The sequence below is a fragment of the Microtus ochrogaster genome, chromosome 4 (genome assembly GCF_000317375.1).
Source record: "Microtus ochrogaster isolate Prairie Vole_2 chromosome 4, MicOch1.0, whole genome shotgun sequence".
NCBI lineage: Eukaryota > Metazoa > Chordata > Mammalia > Rodentia > Cricetidae > Microtus > Microtus ochrogaster.
Window position 1 is genome coordinate 77,825,571 of NC_022011.1, and position 22,174 is coordinate 77,847,744.

The 22,174-nt window shown below is 38.6% G+C and overlaps 1 protein-coding gene across 1 annotated transcript in view; it reads left to right on the plus strand.

Annotated features, from left to right (window-relative positions):
• Positions 1-22,174, plus strand: part of Xirp2 (xin actin binding repeat containing 2) — a 72,494-nt gene that overhangs the window by 16,835 nt on the left and 33,485 nt on the right. The window contains exons 2-3 of the mRNA XM_013346071.2: positions 8,438-8,586; positions 14,054-14,191. Of these exons, the coding sequence (XP_013201525.1) occupies positions 8,530-8,586; positions 14,054-14,191 (195 nt within the window). The 5' untranslated portion in view covers positions 8,438-8,529. The remainder of the gene's footprint in view (positions 1-8,437; positions 8,587-14,053; positions 14,192-22,174) is intronic.

The following is a 22,174-nucleotide window of genomic DNA, read 5'->3' on the forward strand; positions in this document are numbered from 1 at the left end:
TCTCTCTCTTTCTCTCTCTCTCTCCCATTCTGTCTAGTGTGTGTGTGTGTGTGTATGTGTGTGTGTCTGTATGTGTGTCTGTGTGTCTGTGCGTGTGTGTGTGTTCTTACTTGGACAGCAATCTATATGTGTATAATGATTATGTTGGTTGGTTTCTGTTATAGTTAAGGTTTATATTGCTGTGATAATCACCTTGACCAAAAGCAACTTGGGGAGAAAAGACTTGATTTCATCTCACAGTTCATAGTCCACCATCCAGGGAAATCGGCATTAATCTGGAGGCAGGAGCTGATGTAGAGGCCATGGAGGAACACTACTTTTTAGGTTGCTTCCCAAGGCCTTCTCAGTCTGCTTTCTTATAACCTCAGGACCACATATCCAGGGGTGATGTCACCTGTAGTAGACTGGGGCCTCGCATATCATTTACTAATTAAGAAAATATTATAGGATTTCCCACAGGCCAATATCATGGGGTGTTTTCTTAATCGAAGTTCTCTCTTCCTAAATCAATCTAGGCTCAGTCAAGTAGACATAAATCAGTGCAATTTCCTTGTGCTTTAGTCACAAATGATCATGCACACCAGGAAAAGATGCTTTACCACAGTTACAGGAATCCAGTGCCCCAAAGGAGAGTTACTATACAGAAATCAAGATGCTCTCTAGGCTAAGCTCCTCCAAGGAGCTCCATGATCTATCCGTCTCCTGCTTTTTCCAGCTTTCGGAAGCCAGATCCGGCTTGCATTGCTTTTACCTCAAAGCCAGCAGTACATAGAATATCTCCTTCCCTCCCTCTCTACTTCCTTCCTCCATTCCTCCCTCCTCTCTCTCACCACTCCCTTTCTTCCCTTCCATCCTTACTCTGCTACTCTCCTGTATCTCTCTTTCACATATGAAGTTCTTTGGGATCGCAATTTACCCATAAGGAGAATCCAGGGAAATTCTCCCATATCAAGATGAACAATATCTGCAAAAATTACTCCGTTTGTTGCAGAGGCGGCAGCTTGTTTGTCCTGGCTGCCTGGCTAGCTTAGACCTGAAATATCACAGAGAAACTGTATTAATTAAATCACTGTTTGGCCAATTCACTCTAGCTTCTTATTAGCTAACTCTGACATCTTAATTTAACCCATTTCTATTAATCTGTATATCATCACGAGGTTGTGGCCTACCAGCAAAGTTTTAGCACATCTATCTCAGGCAGCTCCATGGTGGCTCCCTGACTCCAGCTTCCTTTTCCCATGCTATAGGCCAAGCCAGTTTTCTTTACTCATTAACCAATAAAATTAACACACAGACAAAAGGACCTCCCTCACCACATTTTCATGTAAGTTAATGTATCATAAGTTCTAGGGTCTGGGACATCTTTAGGACAACTCATAATTTGTCCAACTTAGGCTGAGTCTTCTCTTCTTCCTGTCTTGGGTAACTTCAATTATAGGCTGTCTTATGGTAGCTAGTAAGCAAGCCTAGTTGGAGAAGACCTGATAAGGAGGCAAGAGCCAATTCTCTGCCTTGCATTGAAGAGACCCACCTTTGTGAATGAATAAAGTTCAATACAATTGGATGAAGGGATGGAATTAGGAAAGTTGCAAGCACATATGCAACATCATGATGTATTGGGTGGAAGTAAGATAACAGGGTGATGGGCTGAAGAAACTGCCTGTCCCCATGCTGGAATGATGCTACAAGATAGTTTTTGTGCTGCTGTGGCATCCATTGGTGCTCATTTTACTCCTCTGCTTTCCCTCATTGTGGTTAAGAACTGGGATTTATTCAAGCCTGGGCTGGACACTTGCTTTTACATTTTATTATCTATTTCCTGGTTTTATAATATTCAAATAAGGGTAAGAATATGAAATTTTAAATTGATTACATATTTGACATGACAGGAGTACGATGAATACTTACAGAGATAAATTTTCTGATTAGCTGAGAGATATGCAAATATTAAAATTATAGAAAAAATGCATTCCTGCTAATGGAATGCTATGCTGTGTCTAATGGTATTGTATCCTGCACACAAATCCAAACTTGGTTATAGGTCATCTATTTAGATTTGATAGAATTTAGCTCAGCACTTTCTCCACTCAATTCTAAATCAATTTCCCAAGTACTAAACAGTTGACTTCTTTATAATACACACAGAATAAAATATCAGGAAACTGCTGTATCACTGAAATGAGAGTTGACTTCCTTTCTTTTGTTTGTTTGTTTGGTGTTTTGAGATGGGGTTTCTCTCTCTCTGTATGTTGGGCTGTCCTGGAATTCACTCTGTAGACCAGACTGGCCTCAAACTAACAGAGATCAGCCTTCTTCTGCCTCCTCGAGTGCTGGAATTAAAGATGTGTGCCACCACCACCTGGCAGGAGTTGCCTTGCTGACTGTGGTAGCTAAGACTCCCTTGACCTCACAGACATCCATGGAACCCATCATCACATTATTGTTTGTTTCTTGGAACTTTTAAGTTGATGCCAGAGAAATTTCATGGAAAATCACTTTCCTTTTAAACAGTTTAACTTGCTTTTGAACCTTGGAGTCTCTTTTGAGTCATAATTATAACTGTGGTAGCCATCTGGGAGTCTGTTCAATGTTTTATTGTATCTATGCTATGAATCAGTCCACATCAGAAGGACTTTGTATCAGTCAGTGCTCTCTAGAGGAGCAGAACTGGTAGAATAAATTTTTATGTGTTCAAAGTGGAATGACTTACACTATACGATAGTCCATTAAGGGCTGTCTCCCGGGTGAAAGGCCAACAATTGGAAAATTTTTGAGTCTAGATGTCTCACTTGGTCTTGAGTTTATGTCAGAATCCCAAGGAGGTGGGCTCTAATAGCAGAGAAGGAACACCTCATCAACAGCACAAATGAACATGGCAGAGAGACTGAAAGCAAGTAGGCAGAGAAGCAAATTCTTCCTTTGTGTCTTTTTATTTGGGCTACCACCAGAGGGCACAACACAGCGTTAAGGTGCATCATCCTACCTCACATGATCCAATCAAGATAAATCCTTCAACACGGGTGCAACTATTTGGGTTTTAGGTGAGTCCAGATAGGTCAAATTCACAACGACAATTAGCCATCAAAGAAATCTTTTTGAATTTTCCTTCAAGTACTAACTAGGGATGCTCATAGTTGGCTCGTTTCTGGACCCATGTCCTTCCTGACAGATGACTGAGAATTGTGATGAAGGCAGGGAACTAGACACAGAGGGCCCAGCTGCTCCTCCCCCTCTACAGCTCACCAGTCATGTGACAAGGAATAAGTTTTATAAGCCTCTGTATCTCTGTTTTTTTGCCTAAAAAAAAGAACAAACAAAAAAAATAAGTAAGACAATCCTTCCATCACGGCATGACCAAGAGCATTACATAAGATTGTCTGACTTCACCCAGGCCCACTCTTGGTTTCTGGCAAATCATCTCTGATTCGTTCTACATAGTTCAATGAAGTCAGCATTTGGTTGACTTGTTGGTGCTCTGTATTGAAGTTGAATGCTTAAACCCATTCCTTATTCTCCATCTCTAGTTTTCTTTTTTCCTAAAAACTTAGCCTAAAATATTTGGTCTTGAACTTTTGTGCTTCTCACATCCATTTCCAGTTTTCTTCCTGCTGTAGACTTTATATAAATGATTTTGAGATCATTTATACACCAGAACATTCTACTGAAATCATTTTAGACACTACCCATGGTCTTCTAAGGACTTTTATCACTTTAAAAAAGTATTTAACACTTCGTCCCAGCCTGTTCTTCATTTAGCACATGTATTGTTTTAAATGTCACCATCCAATTTTTCAAGCACAATTTTTTGGTGTTGCTGTTGTTTCATCCTTTCAGCCTCTCTCTCTCTCTCTCTCTCTCTCTCTCTCTCTCTCTCTCTCTCTCTCTCTTGTGCGTGTGCACATACATAGCACAGCAGGTGTTTCAGATGCTCTCCCCAAAAAGCCACGCCCCTGCACATCACATATATGCTTCCTGCAAGCTCTCAACTCAGCTTGAATAAGCACACTATCATTTGGCACTATAAATGTTTGTTTTTATCTAAGGAGGTGAGCAAACACTGGAGGATAATGAGACACCCTATGTTCTTTGTAGATGTAGTAAAGTAAGCCTTATTAATTACATTGTTAAAAACATTGACTTGTAACTTAACTCTGACAAAATGAAAAGGGATAATTATAGGAACCCATTCCAAAATGTCTCTTTTATTTTCTTATTGCTGATGTTATCTTGTGTTTCTTTCTGTACAGTGATATTGAGCACATGGAGATCCACATAAAATGGCCCTCTATCTTATTCAGTATAATTTGTTTCCCTGGGGATTTTGCCTGTCAAGAATATAGCTTAGAAAGATTTTCTTTATTAAAATTTAATATATTTTGTTCAACATTTTCTTTCTAAATGACTAGATTTATTGCCCATTTCTTCTGAGTCTATTATTAATCCCTGTCTTGCAATATAAAGTTTAATCTGTTATCAGTTCAATAACTAATACAATTGATCTTATCAATCTATCTTCACATGGAGGAACTACCTAAGAGTCTTTTCTTGTTTTTGATTGATTTGTAGTAGTAGCTGCGGGGCTGCGTCTCCAGCACCCTGGCTGCCTACTAGCGTATGCCCCGAAATAATTACACGGACACTGTATTCTTTCAAACACTGCTTGGCCCATTATATCTAGCCTCTTCTCGGCTAACTCTCGCACCTGGACTAGCCCATTTCTAATAAAGTGTGTAGCACGGAGGTACACTTACCGGGAAGATTCTAGCCTACATCCATCCTGGGCCGGAGCTTGATCGCATCTGCCGCAGAGAGCAGAGCTATCATGTCTGCCCGGGAGAGGGGAGCATGGCATCTCTAAGCTCACTTCCTCTTTCTCCCAGCATTCTGTTCTGTTTACTCCTCCCACCTATGTTTTAACCTATGAGGGCCAGCCAGGCAGTTTCTTTATTTTTTAACCAATGACCTTCCTCCATCATTGGTTGCCATTGTTTTATGGTTAATACAGATGCTTTTACTCTTTTCCTTATGGTTATCATTTTAGACTCACATAGACTCTGGTCACACAACTGCATTTTGATTAACCAGTACCTGGTTATATACTTCCTCACAATGTTCAGTGTATAAAAGGAATATCAAATAGTGTCTGAATATTGTTCTTTCATCATAGAACCTCTTCATATGTCTGGATAACTTCTGATTGTATCTTAAACTTGAAATGTTCATAAATTTTTACCAATAAATCGGTATGGTATGGTATTTGATTGAGGTAACATCTGAGTCATGGTAACTACTTTCATTTACATTAAAATTTCATTTTCAACCATGTATTTTTCTATTATATCTTACAATGTGATGTGGACAACTTCGATTTTCTATGTTCTCTGTGTCTGCCATCTGCTTTCATGCTGTTGCTTATATGTCACTAGCTTTAATCCATGGCTTCCTGTATTATCTTAATATTTCTGCTGTGTTTCTCTAACCTTGAAGTTCTCTTGTCTATTGATTTTACCTTGATCTTTGCTGAGAATTTGGCTTGGCTGATATTGATTGTATACAATAATAGGTGTCATTATGACATTTGAATATGTTATGAAGTTTCACATGGTCCATGTTTAATAGGCAAAAGGAAAAAAAGCGTGATTCACATACATTTAAGCTTTTTTATTTATTTATATATTTTTTTTGATTTTCGAGACAGGGTTTCTCCGTAGCTTTTGGAGCCTGTCCTGGCACTAGCTCTTGTAGACCAGGCTGGCCTCGAACTCACAGAGATCCGCCTCCCTCTGCTTCCCAAGTGCTGGGATTAAAGGCGTGCACCACCACTGCCCGGCTCACATACATTTAAGCTGTATGTAAATAGATAAGTTTTAAAGTGTCTAATGTTTAATGCTTGTATTTCGACCCATAGGATCTATTTTTTTAATTATCCAGTCATCCTTTTAATAAGACTTTTTCCAGAGCTACAGTCTGGAAATGTGCCTCCCATATTTCAAAAGCAATGAGAAATATTTACATTTAGAAAACACGTCGACAGAAGATCTGGCTTAATAAATGAGATAGTGACAAAGCACTTGTCCCTATGAACCCAGCCACATTGGGCATTTTATGTGCGGATATTTTTATGGTTCTGGCAGCATTTAGCAGTCGCACACTGACCCTGGATTTATGTATCAGTGTGCTGGCCTTTATTTCACATTGCTGCTGTATAAAGATATTCGGGCTGAATTTACAACATTTAATATTTTAAGATAATTGATGAGGCATGCCCATCACTTTTCATTTTTATGTTAATATGTAACTTGTATAAACCATTTCTAAATTGGAAACTTTCTAAATGGGTAGTTCATACTAGGATAGTTCATACTGAATGTGTGAATGACCCTTTTGTTATTCTTATTGATGGGAGTCAGTGAATATTGTTAAGTACTCTTTCTTTGAAAACATACATCTTTTTGTGAAAGAAGAAGGATGCAGGTTATAAAAATCTCATTGCCTGCCTCTTGTTATAGTTAGTGTCTGGCCAGTGAGATTCATTATTGTATATCCTCCGAGAAACACAGACTGGTATATCCACAATCTTCTTTGATTGATTGTGCAGACATGAATAGTTGGTCAAAAATTCTCAGAACATACATATAGCACCACTGTACTTTGAAAACTGCCTCAAACATTAACTCCCTGTAAAAAAAGAAACTCAGAAAAGTATAATGAATTTCTGTCATGTGGGGAAAAAATTATAAATTGATCGATTTTTTTTAAAGTTGTAGAAGAAAAGTATGTATATAACCTCTAGTTGTATGATGTTTTGGGAGGTAATAAACAAGAATAGACATAATAGCTTGAATTTATAGAATGAGTTATATCTCAAAAATGATCATACACATCTTTTTTTAAAGGCAAATTGAACACTTAAAGAAAGGCATTTTTGCGTTTAGTATCTGAAACTTGTCTTTGTGACATTGTATTTTTTAATATTTAATTTTCTTTCAAAGTAATTCTCTGTATGTTATTTCTTTTTATGTGGTTTATCATGCTACATAAAGAATTAATGTTTTAATGAATTGGCAATGGCATTTGTATAAGCAATAAAAGAAACTGCGTACTTAGAGTGTGATGGATTCTAAGCATAGTAATGCCCTCAGCATAGGAAACAACAAGGGATCCAACCTCCTTTTGTGGATATAACTTAAGTTATCTGCACAATGAATTACCTCTAAGGCACATAGACAGAAAACTTCTAAGACGGTCATTTGTGATGTTAATACTTATGAGGCTTCCGAAGAGGGTATGTCTAAATGTTTGGAATTTTCTCTTCTTCACGAGACACGTCTAGCTTGTTCTCTTGTCCTGTATACAGCAAATACAAATATGATAAAATACATCAAAGAGTTGTGCCTTCTTTGTTCCAGAAGCTATAAGTCCTTAGAGTAAGAAGTATTGAGGTACATACTTAAGGGGTAAAACACACTCACGCATTCAGGCACACTCACACATATGCACAATCACATGCATGCATGCACACACACACACAAGCATACATACACACACACCATCTTAAAGTGAATAGTAAACCACAGAGTCCTCATGCTCCTTTCACTGAAAGGTAATACTGCGGTGCATGCTGTCTTATGGCTAAGGATGTGCTTAGATTGGCTCAGAGTCCCTAAGATCCTCCTGTTTCCAGATACTATCATCTGTAGACTTGCAGTCAGTCTTTTGGTCCGGTACCAGGTGTGCGGCTAAACTCTTCTGTGCCGGGTAGATGATTTAATGGAAAAAAATACCAAACTCTTTGACATGGGTGACAGACAGAGCTGCTTCTAATGATATTATTGCTCTTTCTTATGTGGCATCTGCCTTTGCAAATAAAAGTCAGAATCTACAGTCTTCTGTAGATTTTGGCTAGATATACCTTCTTCAGTGTTGAGGCATAAGAAATGATACAGAGAACAATTTTTCACTTGCTCAATATTTAATCCAACTGTACTCAAACCTGCACCTTAGGAATTATGTGATTCTGGGGAAGTTTTCTGTTGCTGTTTTAACTACTATGTACTTCTTTTTCTGCCCACGTAAGCCTTAGGAAATAGCATCTACCCACAAAGTTGTTAGAGAAGCCAATGAGATGTTTATACAATATTTAACATAAATTCGGCATATAATGCTTGGAGAATGTTAATTATTTAGATTATGTCTCTATTAATAAATCATTATTTCTCATCATCCTAACTTCTGAAAGGAGAAATGGGCAATAATAGTTCTATGAGAATATTCTCCTGTATGGACATTTTCTAGCTTTCCCCTGAAGCTTGGAGAAACCCTGAAAGTGTTGCGATGCTTTGCAGACCAAGTACATTAGAAGCCCTCGCTGGTCATAACTTGATGCTGTTTTCTTCTCAAGTTGGCACCCGTCTGAAAATGCTACATTTGTTTTCAGTGACCTTCAACCTTACAAAGCCCGGAGAAGCCAGTACTGCTGGGAGTGAGGGCGAGTCGGAGCTCCTCGAGGCGCTCTCTCTGAAGGAGCGGATGGCAAGATATCAGGCAGCTGTCTCCAGGGGTGATGCCCGCAGCTTCTCTGCTAACGTAAGCAACTCTGCAGAACTTTGCGTGAGGAGATATGCATGCTGTCTGTACATACTTCTCCTTTACTTTTGAAAAACAATAAGAGTACTATGCATTAAGATATTTCTTACAGAAGAACCAAAGAATAAAAAATAAATAATGTGAATCTAACTCTGGCCTGATGAAGTGTAGGTGAGCCTTTTGGTGGTTGAATGAACCTGAACTATTCTCTTGACCCCTCCCCGAGCTCCAGTTTCCTACAGTGAGGAATAGGAATAGCTGTCTACCACACAGGGTGTTGAAGAAGAACCGGGGAGATAATTTATGTGGAAGCCAAGAGGCACTGCATAAATGTGTTATTATTGTCATCATTACCACTTAACCTATAGCTATTCTCCTCAGGAAGGTTGAGAATTAATTTCAAATTTTAATAATGTGGGCTTCTATGCTTCCCTCCTCCGTCTTGTATATCATTCATTGAAATTCTCTTGCAGTGTAATTTCTTTTGCTTTTCTCTGTATGCAATGAATCCATTAGGAGAGGCTTAATCAACATCGAAATGAGAGAGATTATCAATGCAGGCTCTTTACTAAACCAATTATGATTATGGGAAACTCTGAGATTCAGAAAGACCACCAATTTTAGAGCCAACCCATAATAAAGTGATGTTCAAAAGAATTGGTTGGATTCTGTATTCTGTGCCCTTCAGCTTACTGAAATATGAGGACATTCTTTTATAATTATAATCCCCAAATTAGCCATGAAGTGTGTGTATGAGAGGGGGAGACATTGAGTGAGACAGAAAGAGAGAGGTTCCCAAAAGTAGGATTTAAAAATAGCTACTCAACATTTACAAATTATTTAGAGACAGGGCTGACTGTGCCAAACTCATTAACAGCCCTGAAATTGCAGATGACATTTAAGTTTCTCCGTAGTCATTAAAATACATTTTAGATACTGCATAGATTTGGAATGGGTGTGTAGAAGTGACTTAAGTAACTCATCACTTCCATAACCCACAGTATCAGCTCCACACGACACTTTCTGCTAGTCTTCCTAGTGAGCACCCCCTGCTGGATTGTTTAAGAACAACACTACACAGTAGTCTAGATTACAAGGGAAGCAGTAAACAGGGAAATGTATAAAATCCTAGAAAAAAAAAAATAGAAGCTATCAGATAGTTTCTAAGATGAGAAAATGCCTCATTAAATACTTGCTACTTAGTAAACAATGGTTTTACTTAGGGAGATTTAGATCTTTTTTTCTTAATTGGATAATATGTTATAAAACAGATTAGTATCATGGTATGATCTATACTTCCATGGTGCTAAAAAGACGCTAAAAATGGGGACACAGCCGGTTTGCAATGCAAAAGAAATTCTAATTATTAACAATGGCCTATAAAGATGTTAACTCTGTTTAGCCACTGACTCATCTTCCTCTAGCCTTAACATTTTGTGATTTATTGACTTCTGCTATAATTATTCTACCTCCCCTCCCCCATTATCTAGCTGTTAGGAATAACAACATTGCCCTAGTATACTCGTATGAGGTGATGTATTAACTACTGCTCACTGTTCCTTGTTGTACGTGCAAGGGGCAAAATATGAAATGCTATGGAGAAAAATATCGTTTGACCTTAAAAAAAAAGAAAAACTCTTTATGATGAGAAACTCTTTCTTGTTGAAAAGCCTCCCTATCAAGGATTTAGTGGAAAGGAAGTATATTTCAATCATTTTCATGTTTGGTTACTGTTTTCAACCACTGTTCTATGAACCAGAATCACTTCTGATGGTTCATGTACACCCAAGGCTCTTACCATAGTGATCAGAAATGAGCTGGAAATACCAAGCCCTGCCTACAAGTCAGCTCTCACTGGAAGCTGAAAGGAATTCTGCCCCAACTCATGGGTAGTGAAGAATTAGCTGCTGTTGGGTCTGATTAACTGCCCATGGACTATACTGTCTTGCTTTTGGAGGTTATTGTGGGAATAACTAAAATGGACATGGGTAAATTAAATAATTCTGTTCAATAATAGATATAGAAATTTTCTACATAAAGGAATACAATAATTGATTTTATTTTCTGCCCAAATTGTAGTCCAAAACTTTAGTGAAAATTATGTGCAAATGATTATACAATTATGAATTTAAATTCCTAGATCCATGAGGTCAATGCTCTCTTAATTATATTTAATGTTCTATTTTCATACAAGAGATTGTTTCATCCCTTAAACTTCAATGGATCTCAAATATTATGATAAAGAAAATATTACAATGAAGAAGAACATTTATAGGCTCAAAAAGTCCTTGTATATAGAGACAAACAAAGTAGAATAAAGGTCTTATTTGTTGGTGCCATCAAGTGCTTCATCACTTAGCCCGATAAGATTACTTGTGACTCTCTCTCTACACAGTTGACACCAACACTGTAGGTGAAAAATCTAGAATTCACAGATTCTGCCCAAACTAAGTCCAAAGAGCTTGCGCAGCTAACAGTGACCCATTGTTTACCGTTGTGTTAGCTGCCAGCTGGCATTGACGGCTCAAGGGGCACACCATGCCCATGGAACAGCAGCAGTCTGCAGACAGCCCTAGAAGAGATAATGACGTCATGTGTACAGAGCAACAAATCAAATGTCAGGTTCTCCAGGGCAGCTTTATTCTCTTTATCTTATTAGCACACACCATAAATCTGTAAAATAAAATAAAATAAAGAAAATAAAGACTTATTTCCATGTCCGGTGTATGAAATACAAGCTTCAGGAACTTTAACTTAGGTTTTTATAAAATCTGGGATTACAATCACTGTTTGTCCATCTTCCCAAATTCTGCTGTTTCCCTTTAGTCCTAGTACCCCAAAACTATTCTTTTTCATTGATGAGGCCTTACATATTAAGTTGGCCACTGTGTAATATATTTACCTAGGTTTAAGTATTGAGAATTTAAATTAACTCATAATTATCGGCGTATCCATTACATTCCCAGTTTTATTTCGAAGGCTAAATCTAAGTTATGAGGTATTAAAAGTAATACAGATGAGTTGGAGTATTCAGAGCAGGGCACAAAATAAAGTGAGACCACTGGAATGATTCTTTTTTTTTTTTTTTTTTTTTTTTTTTGGTTTTTCGAGACAGGGTTTCTCTGTGGTTTTGGAGCCTGTCCTGGAACTAGCTCTTGTAGACCAGGCTGGTCTCGAACTCACAGAGATCTGCCTGCCTCTGCCTCCCGAGTGCTGGGATTAAAGGCGTGTGCCACCACCGCCAGGCCTGGAATGATTCTTTAGGTAGCTGTCACTCCAGATAGGAACCAAACCTGTAAATCCTGCAGTCTCACTCAGGTAGTTCTTCCTCTACACGACTAGTTAGTTCCAGGTAACCTTAGCACCATTATTATCCTCCTTCAGGGAGATCTATCTGACGTCATACTAACAACAACAAAGTAGGGGTAGTAATATTTGCAAGGTTATGAAAACTCAGCAGCTCTTTGCACTTGTGTATGTGTTTGCTTCCAAAGTAGATGTCAAAGGAAAGGGATGGGTATAGCCATATTTTAATCCACATGGTAGGTAAGAAGTAGGCTGACGAGCTGGAGAGATGGCTCAGTGGTTAAGAGTATTGCATGCTCTTCCAAAGGTCCTGAGTTCAATTCCCGGCAACCACATGGTGGCTCACAACCATCTGGAATGAGGTCTGGTGCCCTCTTCTGGCCTGCAGACATACACACAGACAGAATATTGTATACATAATAAATAAATAAATATTTAAAAAAAAGAAGCACCCTGAGAACCGATGCTCCTTTGAAGAATACCCAGTTTTTGACATAAATACTAAGACTAAAATAATTAATATGTGTATAATTTTGAATTGTTTATACTTTTTAAATAATAAGGTTCTTGATAATAATTAAACTTATATTTTAATTGCAATACGATCTGTTTAAGGAGGCCACTTTCAAATTCTTGGTAGATGGGTTTAAAAGAATAAACTCATATTTCTGTTTCTTTACTCTCTTATATTGTAAAATTGATCTCCTACTTTCTCCTGATCTTAACATGGAATACATAGGATACAATCATTTCCCTTCCCATTGAGCAATTCTGAAATGACCAAGAAAGTATGAAGCCAGAGAAAAGTTGTTATGGTAATACAACTTCTCCAGGGTCTGACAGGAACTCATAGAACTCTGCACAAGTTCAGACACCAACACTTCCACATCAGTGCCTGAGATAGATGAATTTCTCACAGACTTTCAAGAGTTTTGGGTAAAGATGCCAGGACCCTGGATATTCAGAGTAAGCAGGACATGAAGCTATCTGTCAGACCTCCTGTGATTTATACAGTCCTAGGCTCCCAGGGCTATTTATGTCAGCACTGGACCATGCCTCAGAAATCCTGCTGTAGTTGGAAATGTCACTGAATCCCCACCCTCTCCCATGTAGAACCAGAAGCTTCCCAGGCAAAGGCTTATACGGGGTCAGGTTGCCTGTCACTTGGCATCCCATCTAGGCTTGAGTGCCTGCTGGGCTATGGAAGTTGTTGATTCATCAAAACGAAAGCCCTAGGCTCTTAGGCACTTCCCTGTGAGTCCTATAATCTGACAGGGCTCCTTGGTACCCTGCAAGTTGTTTTCCTGGCTATGGACAGAGATCAGTTTTCTCATCTAAAAATATGCCCTTCTATTCAAACTCTCTATTTATGATACTTGGTTCTGACAGGCCAGTGCTCAAAGCCAAATTGAGATGTGCCAGCTCTAGTGAAAAGTAGCTGTTTTTTTTTTTTTTTTTTTTTTTTGTCTATTCATTGAGGCTATGATTGAGACAGACTGGTGTGATCGGATTTAATGCCTTCACTTAATGTCCTGCATTAAAGACCATAAGCTGTTTCACTTCTCTAAATCTTAGGTTCTTTAGATTAAAATGTAGAAAATTGGTGACCATAGCTCATAACAGGAGTGAACTGAGGGAAATATAATGTATGCAAAACTCACCTAGCTTCAGTTTTTACTGGTAGTTTTAACTCACTTACATAAGGCACTTTATTTCGTTCATCCAAGATAATTGAAATAAAACTTAGTGTTATTAAAAATTTTGAAGAATCATTCTTGATAATGTGTCTGTTGCCTGTACAGATGTTGGAGATTTTAATGACAGCTTTACTTTGAGTTACAGTTAATTTAATTATTCTCATACCCACAAGTCGTCTAGTATATTATTAGAGGAACACAGTGTTCAGCCTAATATAGACATAAAACTTTATCTGAAACAGGGTAATATTACTCAGTGTTTTGAAGATGCATTGTATAAAACTGGTAGATGGCAAAAACAACTGAACAATTTAGTTTCAAAGGAAGGCTGTCACAATCAGTTTACGTTAATATCTCTTTTGGGTTCCACCCATCAATAATTGTCATCTGTAATGCAAAAATAGCCTGAGCATACCGTCTACACAGATGAAACTCTGAACTGTTGTCCTCTTAAATCACTGTAGGTCATGGAAGAATCTGAAGTATGCACAGTGCCAGGTGGCTTGGCCAAGATGAAGAAACAATTTGAAAAGGATGAAATGACTTCAACCAGGAATGCCTTTTCTGAGTATCAATCCCATCACCAGAGCAGATCCGAGCAGGTACTGCCGCTGTGCAAGATGGGTAAATCATTTAAGGGTGAATTTGCTCTCACCAGTGTAGAAACACTCCTTCTCTGGTGGTAGAATTATCTCCATTTCTCATTTTAAAGTGATCATTTAGAAAATCATCTCAGCGTATTGATGTGTTGGTTTACTCAGCTGGAACATTTTGCCATGTGAGCCATGCTGGAGTATTCTCTTTCAGTGTTTTAATGTTTCAAACATAAGTGAAAGTTAAGTAGTATAACTTAGTAAACAAGTAAACAGAAATGCTGAGAGCAGTGTTGGCACTGAGCTTCTGCTTCTAGGTTGTGATTCATGATAAACTGTCTGTTGGTCGTTTGCATAGTTGAAATATGTAGCATTATTCAGTGTTTGTTGTAGGAGTTTTATTTTGTTTTCTTTAAAAAAAATCATGAAACATCAAGCAGTAGAATCCAGATGTTACATAAAACCACATAATATGACTTTTGTTTTATAAAACTTTTCTGTTTCACTACTTCAGAATCATATATCATGAAATATTTTCATGAGATATAATGATTTTTAAATGTAAAAAATTTACATCAGACAGTTCAGCATGCAGAAAGTTCACAACCTCTCTGTAAACAGCTGTATTTTGAGCCTGTGTTTTCCATGAGAAAGGAAGTAACTGGGATGTGAAATTTTGCAATAACAAATAAAGTGGGTATGTTTTATTTAAAAAAAACTCAGAAAAAATGCAGAGCTAAATAAATTTTATAAATATGAAACAGTCAGGTGCTGTGTGTGACAAGGAAGTAGTTAAGGAATCGGGTGCAATGATTAAAAGTTTAATACCTGAACAATAGTTATCTTGTTCTAGTTTTGTCTGGAGAGTGGAAAGGTATAATACAGTTGCTAAATACACCTACCACAGTAATTCTAATGATGCGTACAGGCATATAATGCAAGCAAGAGAGCAAGACACAACCTATCTGTGATCTCATATAGCTGCTGGAACAGAAGGAAACGAGTGAGTCAAGCGTCATTGGGAAGTTTAACTGAAATTTGTCAAAAATATAAAATATAATTATGTTCATAACTTAAGTAACCGATTCCTCACAGAAGCAAGAATATGTTTGTAGACACATTTCCATTAGGAAAACTGTGTTACAGGTTGTCAGAACGTAAGTTTTGGGATTCGCAAATCAGAGTTCAGTTCGAGCTCTGAGACTCGCCTGTTGAATGGTATAGGCCTAGAGCATCCTTCTTTGGTGTACACATTTTTGCAGTTATATAAGTCCTTCCTACCATGCTTAGAAGGGCCTAGTTTAGTACTCTGTATACTTCACTCTGAAATTTGCAATAACTTTTAAGCAAATAGCTCCATGTTTTCATTTCATCTAATTATGAATATTATATTCATTATCTACATGACTGTGAAGTTGTACTCACATCTGGAAGCATAAAATAAATCCATGGTCCACCCAAATCTCATTCACGATTTAGGCTCCTTTGGTTTATCAGTGTTGACTTGTACAATTCTTTAATCATTGAATTTGGAGAAAAGTTTGCACAAGAGATGATTTATTAGGAGCTGGAAGATTGGCAAAGCAAGACCTCTTTGTAGTAGTCAGGGGCACAGATATTAGCGTCAGGGCAAGAATCAAGTGTCTACACCTTTAGTTATCTGTGTGACACATAGCAAGGTCCTTAACTTCTCTGTGCCTTAAGATTATAATGGAACCTAGCTCCCGAGTTTATCTACAAAATATAAGTTAATATTCATGAGAATTGTAGCAATGCCTAGGGCATGAGGTAAGGTAACTCAGTGATGAAGAGTAAGTGCTGCTCTTATGTTTGCACCATGACTCACAGTCACCTACTTTCCAGCTCCTAGAGATCCATCATCCTCTGTTGGCTTCTACAGACACTGTTTGGTCACACGTGTAAACAGACCTACAAACAAACACATGCACATAGAATAAATAAATAAATAGCAGCCTTCAGCATCCTGCCTCTGAATGGAGAACATCATTCATCACGGAGCTAAGGAACAAATTGTGACTGGCTTCAGTACCTGCACCTTATTTATCAAGTAGAAGTTCTCACCCTATGTCTATCAATGCAAAGTACATCCTGTGAAAGCCAAACTAAAGGAGACACAGGAGCACTGCAGGCTTCTTGTGAGTTTCATACAGACATGCTTCGTGACTGTAAAACACGGAAGTACATGAAAACAGCAAAACAACACAGAGAATATCTGGACCCAGAGCTGCCATGATCTGTTTAAGCTTCAGTTTCTCTATCTATCTTCAGATAGGGGGATAATATCTGACAATTCCCTGAGGATAAATACATCCAAGTTACGAAAACGTACTTTATATTATATAGCAATCATAGGTAAAATTAAACTAGTCAGTGGCATTAATCAAATGCTTCTTGAATATAGAATCCTGTGAGAAAATAGAATAAGCCACCTTTACCTTTAAAAAAAGAAAAGATTGTAATTTAAATCTTGATTAGAAATCTGAGATAAATGTCAAATTTGATTCTAGAGGGGAAAGGGAAAACTGTCTCGCACATCCACTTAGACTTTTGAAACAATCTAAATGCATCCTAAAAATGTGTACTTTCCTCACTAGAGACAAAAAACAACATGCATGCCACGAGACGGGTAGTTAATTCTGTCCTTACATAAGCTATCATCAGCTCAGATAACATTTGCAATCCTCTGGCTTATTGATAGTATTTGAGATCTATCTTCCTGCTCTGTCCTCCTTGGGCCAAATATATTTAATTTGATGACATGCAGTAACTAATATTAATTTGGAAACCAATTTAATTAGGGTGAAGAGAAAGAACATTTGTCTTGGGTTTCTGACAATATTTAATGTCACTGTTAGTAATGTTTTCATTAGTTGTAATAATTAAGTCCAATCTGCCTCTTTCCTTTTTAATGTATTGAAGTCATTGTTTTCAAGGTAATTGGCTATTTGGTAACAGTGTGTCTTGGAGATCAGCAATTGGAGGAAAACAGGCTTGAAAACTGAGCTCTCTGTGAAATTAGAAGTCCCTTATACTCATTTATACTTGCTAGAAAGAAAATGCTTATTTGTTTTCCCTGTGCCAGAACACCAGAGAGAAAGCCCATACAATGGGTCTTATTTTGACTCACAGTTTCAGGGGATTCAGTCCCTTAAGGCGGAGAAGGCAAGTAGATTGCTGCTCCTCATTGTGGAAGATCAGGAAGCAGACAGTTCAGAACTGGAACCAGAATTAAACATGAGCAATAAGCTGCCCTCTACGACCCTTAGCAGCCTTGGTCTGCTAGCTACATACCACAGGCAACAGACCAGAGATTTCAAGCTCTCCCGAAACAGCACCACCTGCTAGGAATGAAGGGTTCAAACCTATGCGTCTATGTGTTACTTTCATCCAAAACAGGGGAACGAAAGCATAGGAACATTCATTGTTGTCATGGTGGTTAAACAAGATGTTGCCTCATCTCATATGTGGGACTAGTTATACTATATGGTTCTATATATCAGCAGCATCACTGCTGCCCAGGAAAGTAGTCACAGGAAAAATATTAGAGAAAGGATTCAGCCTTTGCTCAGGGGAGAAGAGGGATTTGTGGTAGGACAAATTTGGCTTTTTAAAAGAATAGAGTTGGGATCAGGAAGATCATAAGTCTGAGACTAGTCAAGTCTGCTATGCAAGTTGCCAGTCTGGGCTATGTAATGAGACTGTTACTTAAAAAACAAACAAACAAATAAATAAATAAATAATCTTGATTGGGTTGCCCCGCTGATTAGTACTAGTTTTTAACAGCACTCATATATATTTTGCCTTTCAATTAAACATTTTTGACTCTAGCAGGAATGATTGATATCTGTCTCTGTCTGGGGATATTGAGCACTCAGAATACTTCCTGTTTCTTATTTATGTCAGATTTATACTATCAAACGTTAATTTGTTTTTCACTTTAGGAGTGAGTCTTCAGCATTCTATACTAGAAAAAGTAATTGATCCTTCTTGATAAAAGGCAAATATCACTTAAAGGGATACTTTTAATTTTAATGTTTTAGATTTATTTCTTTGAGTATTTTGCTTGTGTGTGTGTGTGTGCACGCGCGCCTGTGTGCATGCGCTTATTTTGTGTGCCTAGCACCTACAGGGTCAAAAAAAGAACATCAGATACCCTGTAACTGGAGTTACAGATGGTTGTGGGTGCTACGTAGATTCTGGGAACTATTCAGGTTCTTCTTAGAAGCGGCCAGTGCACTTAACTGCTAAGCCATCTCTGCAGTCCTAAAGGACATTTTTTTTTTCATTTACTACAACATCCTCTGGGAGGAACGTCTTAGAAATTCAGTTCTTCCATCCTCAAATGAGGACCTCAGAATTCACTGTGGAGCGGCTGCTGGAATGAGCATGTAATGGGAAAGAAACTCCCCTTTGTCTCCCCATGTTCATGCCTGTGCACCAATCTGCAGCTTCTAAGTGCTCTTGAGATTTTCATCCTCTTTTAACTGTTTCCCTCATTTAAAAACTCACTAACATATCATTTCCATGCTGTAATATCTGCTCACTCTATGGGTACAGCTCAGGGACCACTTTATATACTTGCAGAGTTATTTAATGTCACTGCAGCCTAGTCTAGAGTGTGCCCAGCCCTCCAAAAGAATCCTCAGATCCCATAGTCTAGCTACCAGTGTAGCACTTTGTGCCCCCTTCTCAAGCTCAACGTTCTCCTTCGTTTTTTTTAATTCTTTTTTTAAAATTTATTTATTTATTAAGGATTTCTGCCTCCTCCCCGCCACCGCCTCCCATCTCCCTCCCCCTCCCCCGATCAAGTCCCTCTCCCTCATCTGCTTGAAGAGAAATCAGGGTTCCCTGACCTGTGGGAAGTCCAAGGACCGCCCACCTCCATTTCTCATCCTTCTCTTTCTGCCTTCTTTATGCACCACTGAGGAGGCCTCTAATTGTGGCAGTCCAGAATCCTCTTCCTTTTGGGAGTTGCTTGGTTTCTTGCTTCATTCTGTGGCTTCAGTGGGAGGGGCAGGTTGGGATCCACACATTTTCGACGTGCTCAGTGCTGTGGAGCACCCAGGAAATTGCCTGTCATTGTAACTGCTGCCCTGGACGTCAGCAAGAGCTAAAAGTATCTGCCCTTCTCTCTACTGCCATCTCAGATGTGCTGGGAGGAGGCACCTACTTTCTACACATGTCTGCTGTTGCACAAATGCAAATATAAACAGTCATACCCTGGAAGACTACACGGTTTTGGAGCGATCCCTGGACAATTTTAGGTCTACAGAAAACATTTCTGACAGCTTGTGACAGATGAGAAATGACATCTGAGTGTTTTCAATTCTATAAAGGTGACCTGCAATAATTTCTAAGCAAACTAAATATATTTTTATCAGTTGGATGTGCACATTGCAGAGTTACTCATGCTTTAAAATTACCTTTAATTTATGCCACATATATCATTTCTCAAGGTCATATGTTGACAGTACCAACTCTGCCTTGACCCAGGTCACCATTGAAACTAAAGATGATGGCCAAGAATGTCTTGTATTGTATTTTAATTGTATATACTATTTTAAATAACGGAAGATAATAGCACTCAAAATAAAGCAGTCTGGAATGATGTTGTACTCCTGGCTCCCAAGTCAGACAACTTGGGTTATAATCCCTGAGTCAGCCACCTGTTCTATTCTACATTGTGCTGCTAAACATCATACCACAAACTAGTTAATTTATAATGATCCAAAAAGTAGAGGCTCATATTTCAGGGTGCTGGTATCTAGCATCAAGGTTATGGAACCCAGTAAGGTTTTTCTTGCCATATCTTAACAGGCAGACAACAAGAGGAGGAGAGACAGGAATAGAGAGAGATAGGAAAAGGATGGGGAGGGGGTACAGGGAGACCCAGATTACCTGACCCGTTCGTATATGTTAGGCATTTTAATGAGGATAATAATTCTTCACTTAGAAAGGGTGTTTTTAAAATCTTTATGTATGTGAAAGGACTTGAAGATTCCTTTACAACTTAACATTCTTGCCAGTTCTTTGTTTAGCTCTAGGTAACACCCATTTCTCAGGAGCTGCAGAAATAATTAGAAATTATCTTAAAACGAACATACCTGTATGTGCTCTGGGCATGTGTTGTTCTGGAATCGTCAGAAACACTGCTGAGTGCACATTTTAAAATTTAGAATAGTAAGCAGCTCTTCCTCTGAGGAAAAGTGCTTAGCCTCATCTAAGAAATAGAAAAGATGATGTGTCAAACCTCACAGAACACAGAGGAGAGGAAAAAGAATAAAGCCCTTTTGTGCAGTCATGGCATGTCTCCGGGATGCCACAATGAATGGAGTTTGGTTTTTAAGTAGAAGCGATTGAAAAGGCTAGCGTTGGCTTTTGGAGACCCCTTTGTTCATGGCATTGTGGCAAGATGTATGAGGAAAAGATGATTTAGTTGGTGTATGAATTGAACCCGGCAGAAAAGGAAAAGCTATACTACTTGAAGAAAAGAGAATGGATTGAAGGGGTTGGTTTTCCATTTCTATGCATACTAAAATTACTGCTCTGTGTGTTATGACTTCTCAGCACATTTTCCTTGTTGGGTGGAAAGGGGATAAAAGTGTGTGGTATAATATGGTTTGTGCAGTTGGAACAACCAACAGAGATACTGCCACATAAATAGGGACCATATACTGGCTGCCTGTAACAGACTCGCTTGGTTAAGAGTTAAAACTAATGATAAATAGTCCTCTCTTTGCTGTTGCTTTTTCCCAAAGTCAGTCCTGTGGCCTGTTTACCTTCTATAGTTCTTCCTTTGTGTCTCTGGCTGAAGTGACAAAAGATTAACTTAGCGCTGACTCAGAATAAGAATCCAAGACCAAGTGCTTATTAAACGGTGCACTGTGGCCTCATCAGTTCACGTCTGGAACACTCCAGCAGTGGTCCTGATCTGCAGGAGCTGCTCTGTGCAGACTTCAGTTGGCTGATGCTTATGTGGACATCCCAGCTGGTGACTATCCCTTAGTTGACCACTGCTGTTCTCCACAGTTCTTCCCTGCTCTCTTCAGTTTAGAAAGTCAAAGTGCCAACTTCAACCCCATTGTTCGTCTGTAGGTACATGCTTCATGACTGACTGGTTTTTTTCCCCCTATTCCTGCTTTAAGAACTGTTGGCCAGTCTCCTGAATGTCTATATCCATGGTTCTCTGGCTGTACCATGCTGCAGCTGGCTGTCACCAGTCTCTCTGCCCTCTTCTGGCTCATTCCCAACTTCTTGTATCTCTATAGGGCATGATAGGATCCTGCATTATTTTTCATGCAAATTAAATCCCATGAAATTATATTCTAAGAGAAGCTCCTGTGCTCAAGTTGTAGAGCATCTTCACTGACTGTTGTACTTCCTCTGCTAGCGATGTGGAGCCAATCACAAATCAAAAGGCAGTCGGATTCAGATTTCTATTTCTCAGGTGGAAGACAGAGTCGCCTCTCTTAAGATCCTCTACAAACCACCAGTTTTTCCCTTGCCTCTCTTGGGGCCTACCTGAGGACAACCTGCCCACTACTTCTTGGCTTGAGTCCCAGATGCAGTGGTAGAGGATAGTGGTGGGGTCTGTTATCTGCTTTTCTGGAATCCTCCACTCCCGCATCAAGCCATCTAGCTAGCCATACAGACTTCCTACACTATAAACCTACACTATAAGAATTTAGCATCTATAAGAAATTTTGGCATCAAAACCCATCTCCATGTAGACCTATATAGTGGAATACCACGGACATTCTGAGCTGGTTCTGATTTTATTTATTTAGTTAATTAGGTAGCTGATTAGCTAGTTAGTTGTTAGATGAATAATTGGGATGAACTTAACTCTCTGAAGTATTCTTTGTCTGTCTATGTATCTGGTTGTTTGTGAACAACAAAGTCTCATAGAGTCCAGGCTGACCTTGAAATCACAATGTAGCTGAGACTGCCTTTAACTCTTGATCCTTTTGC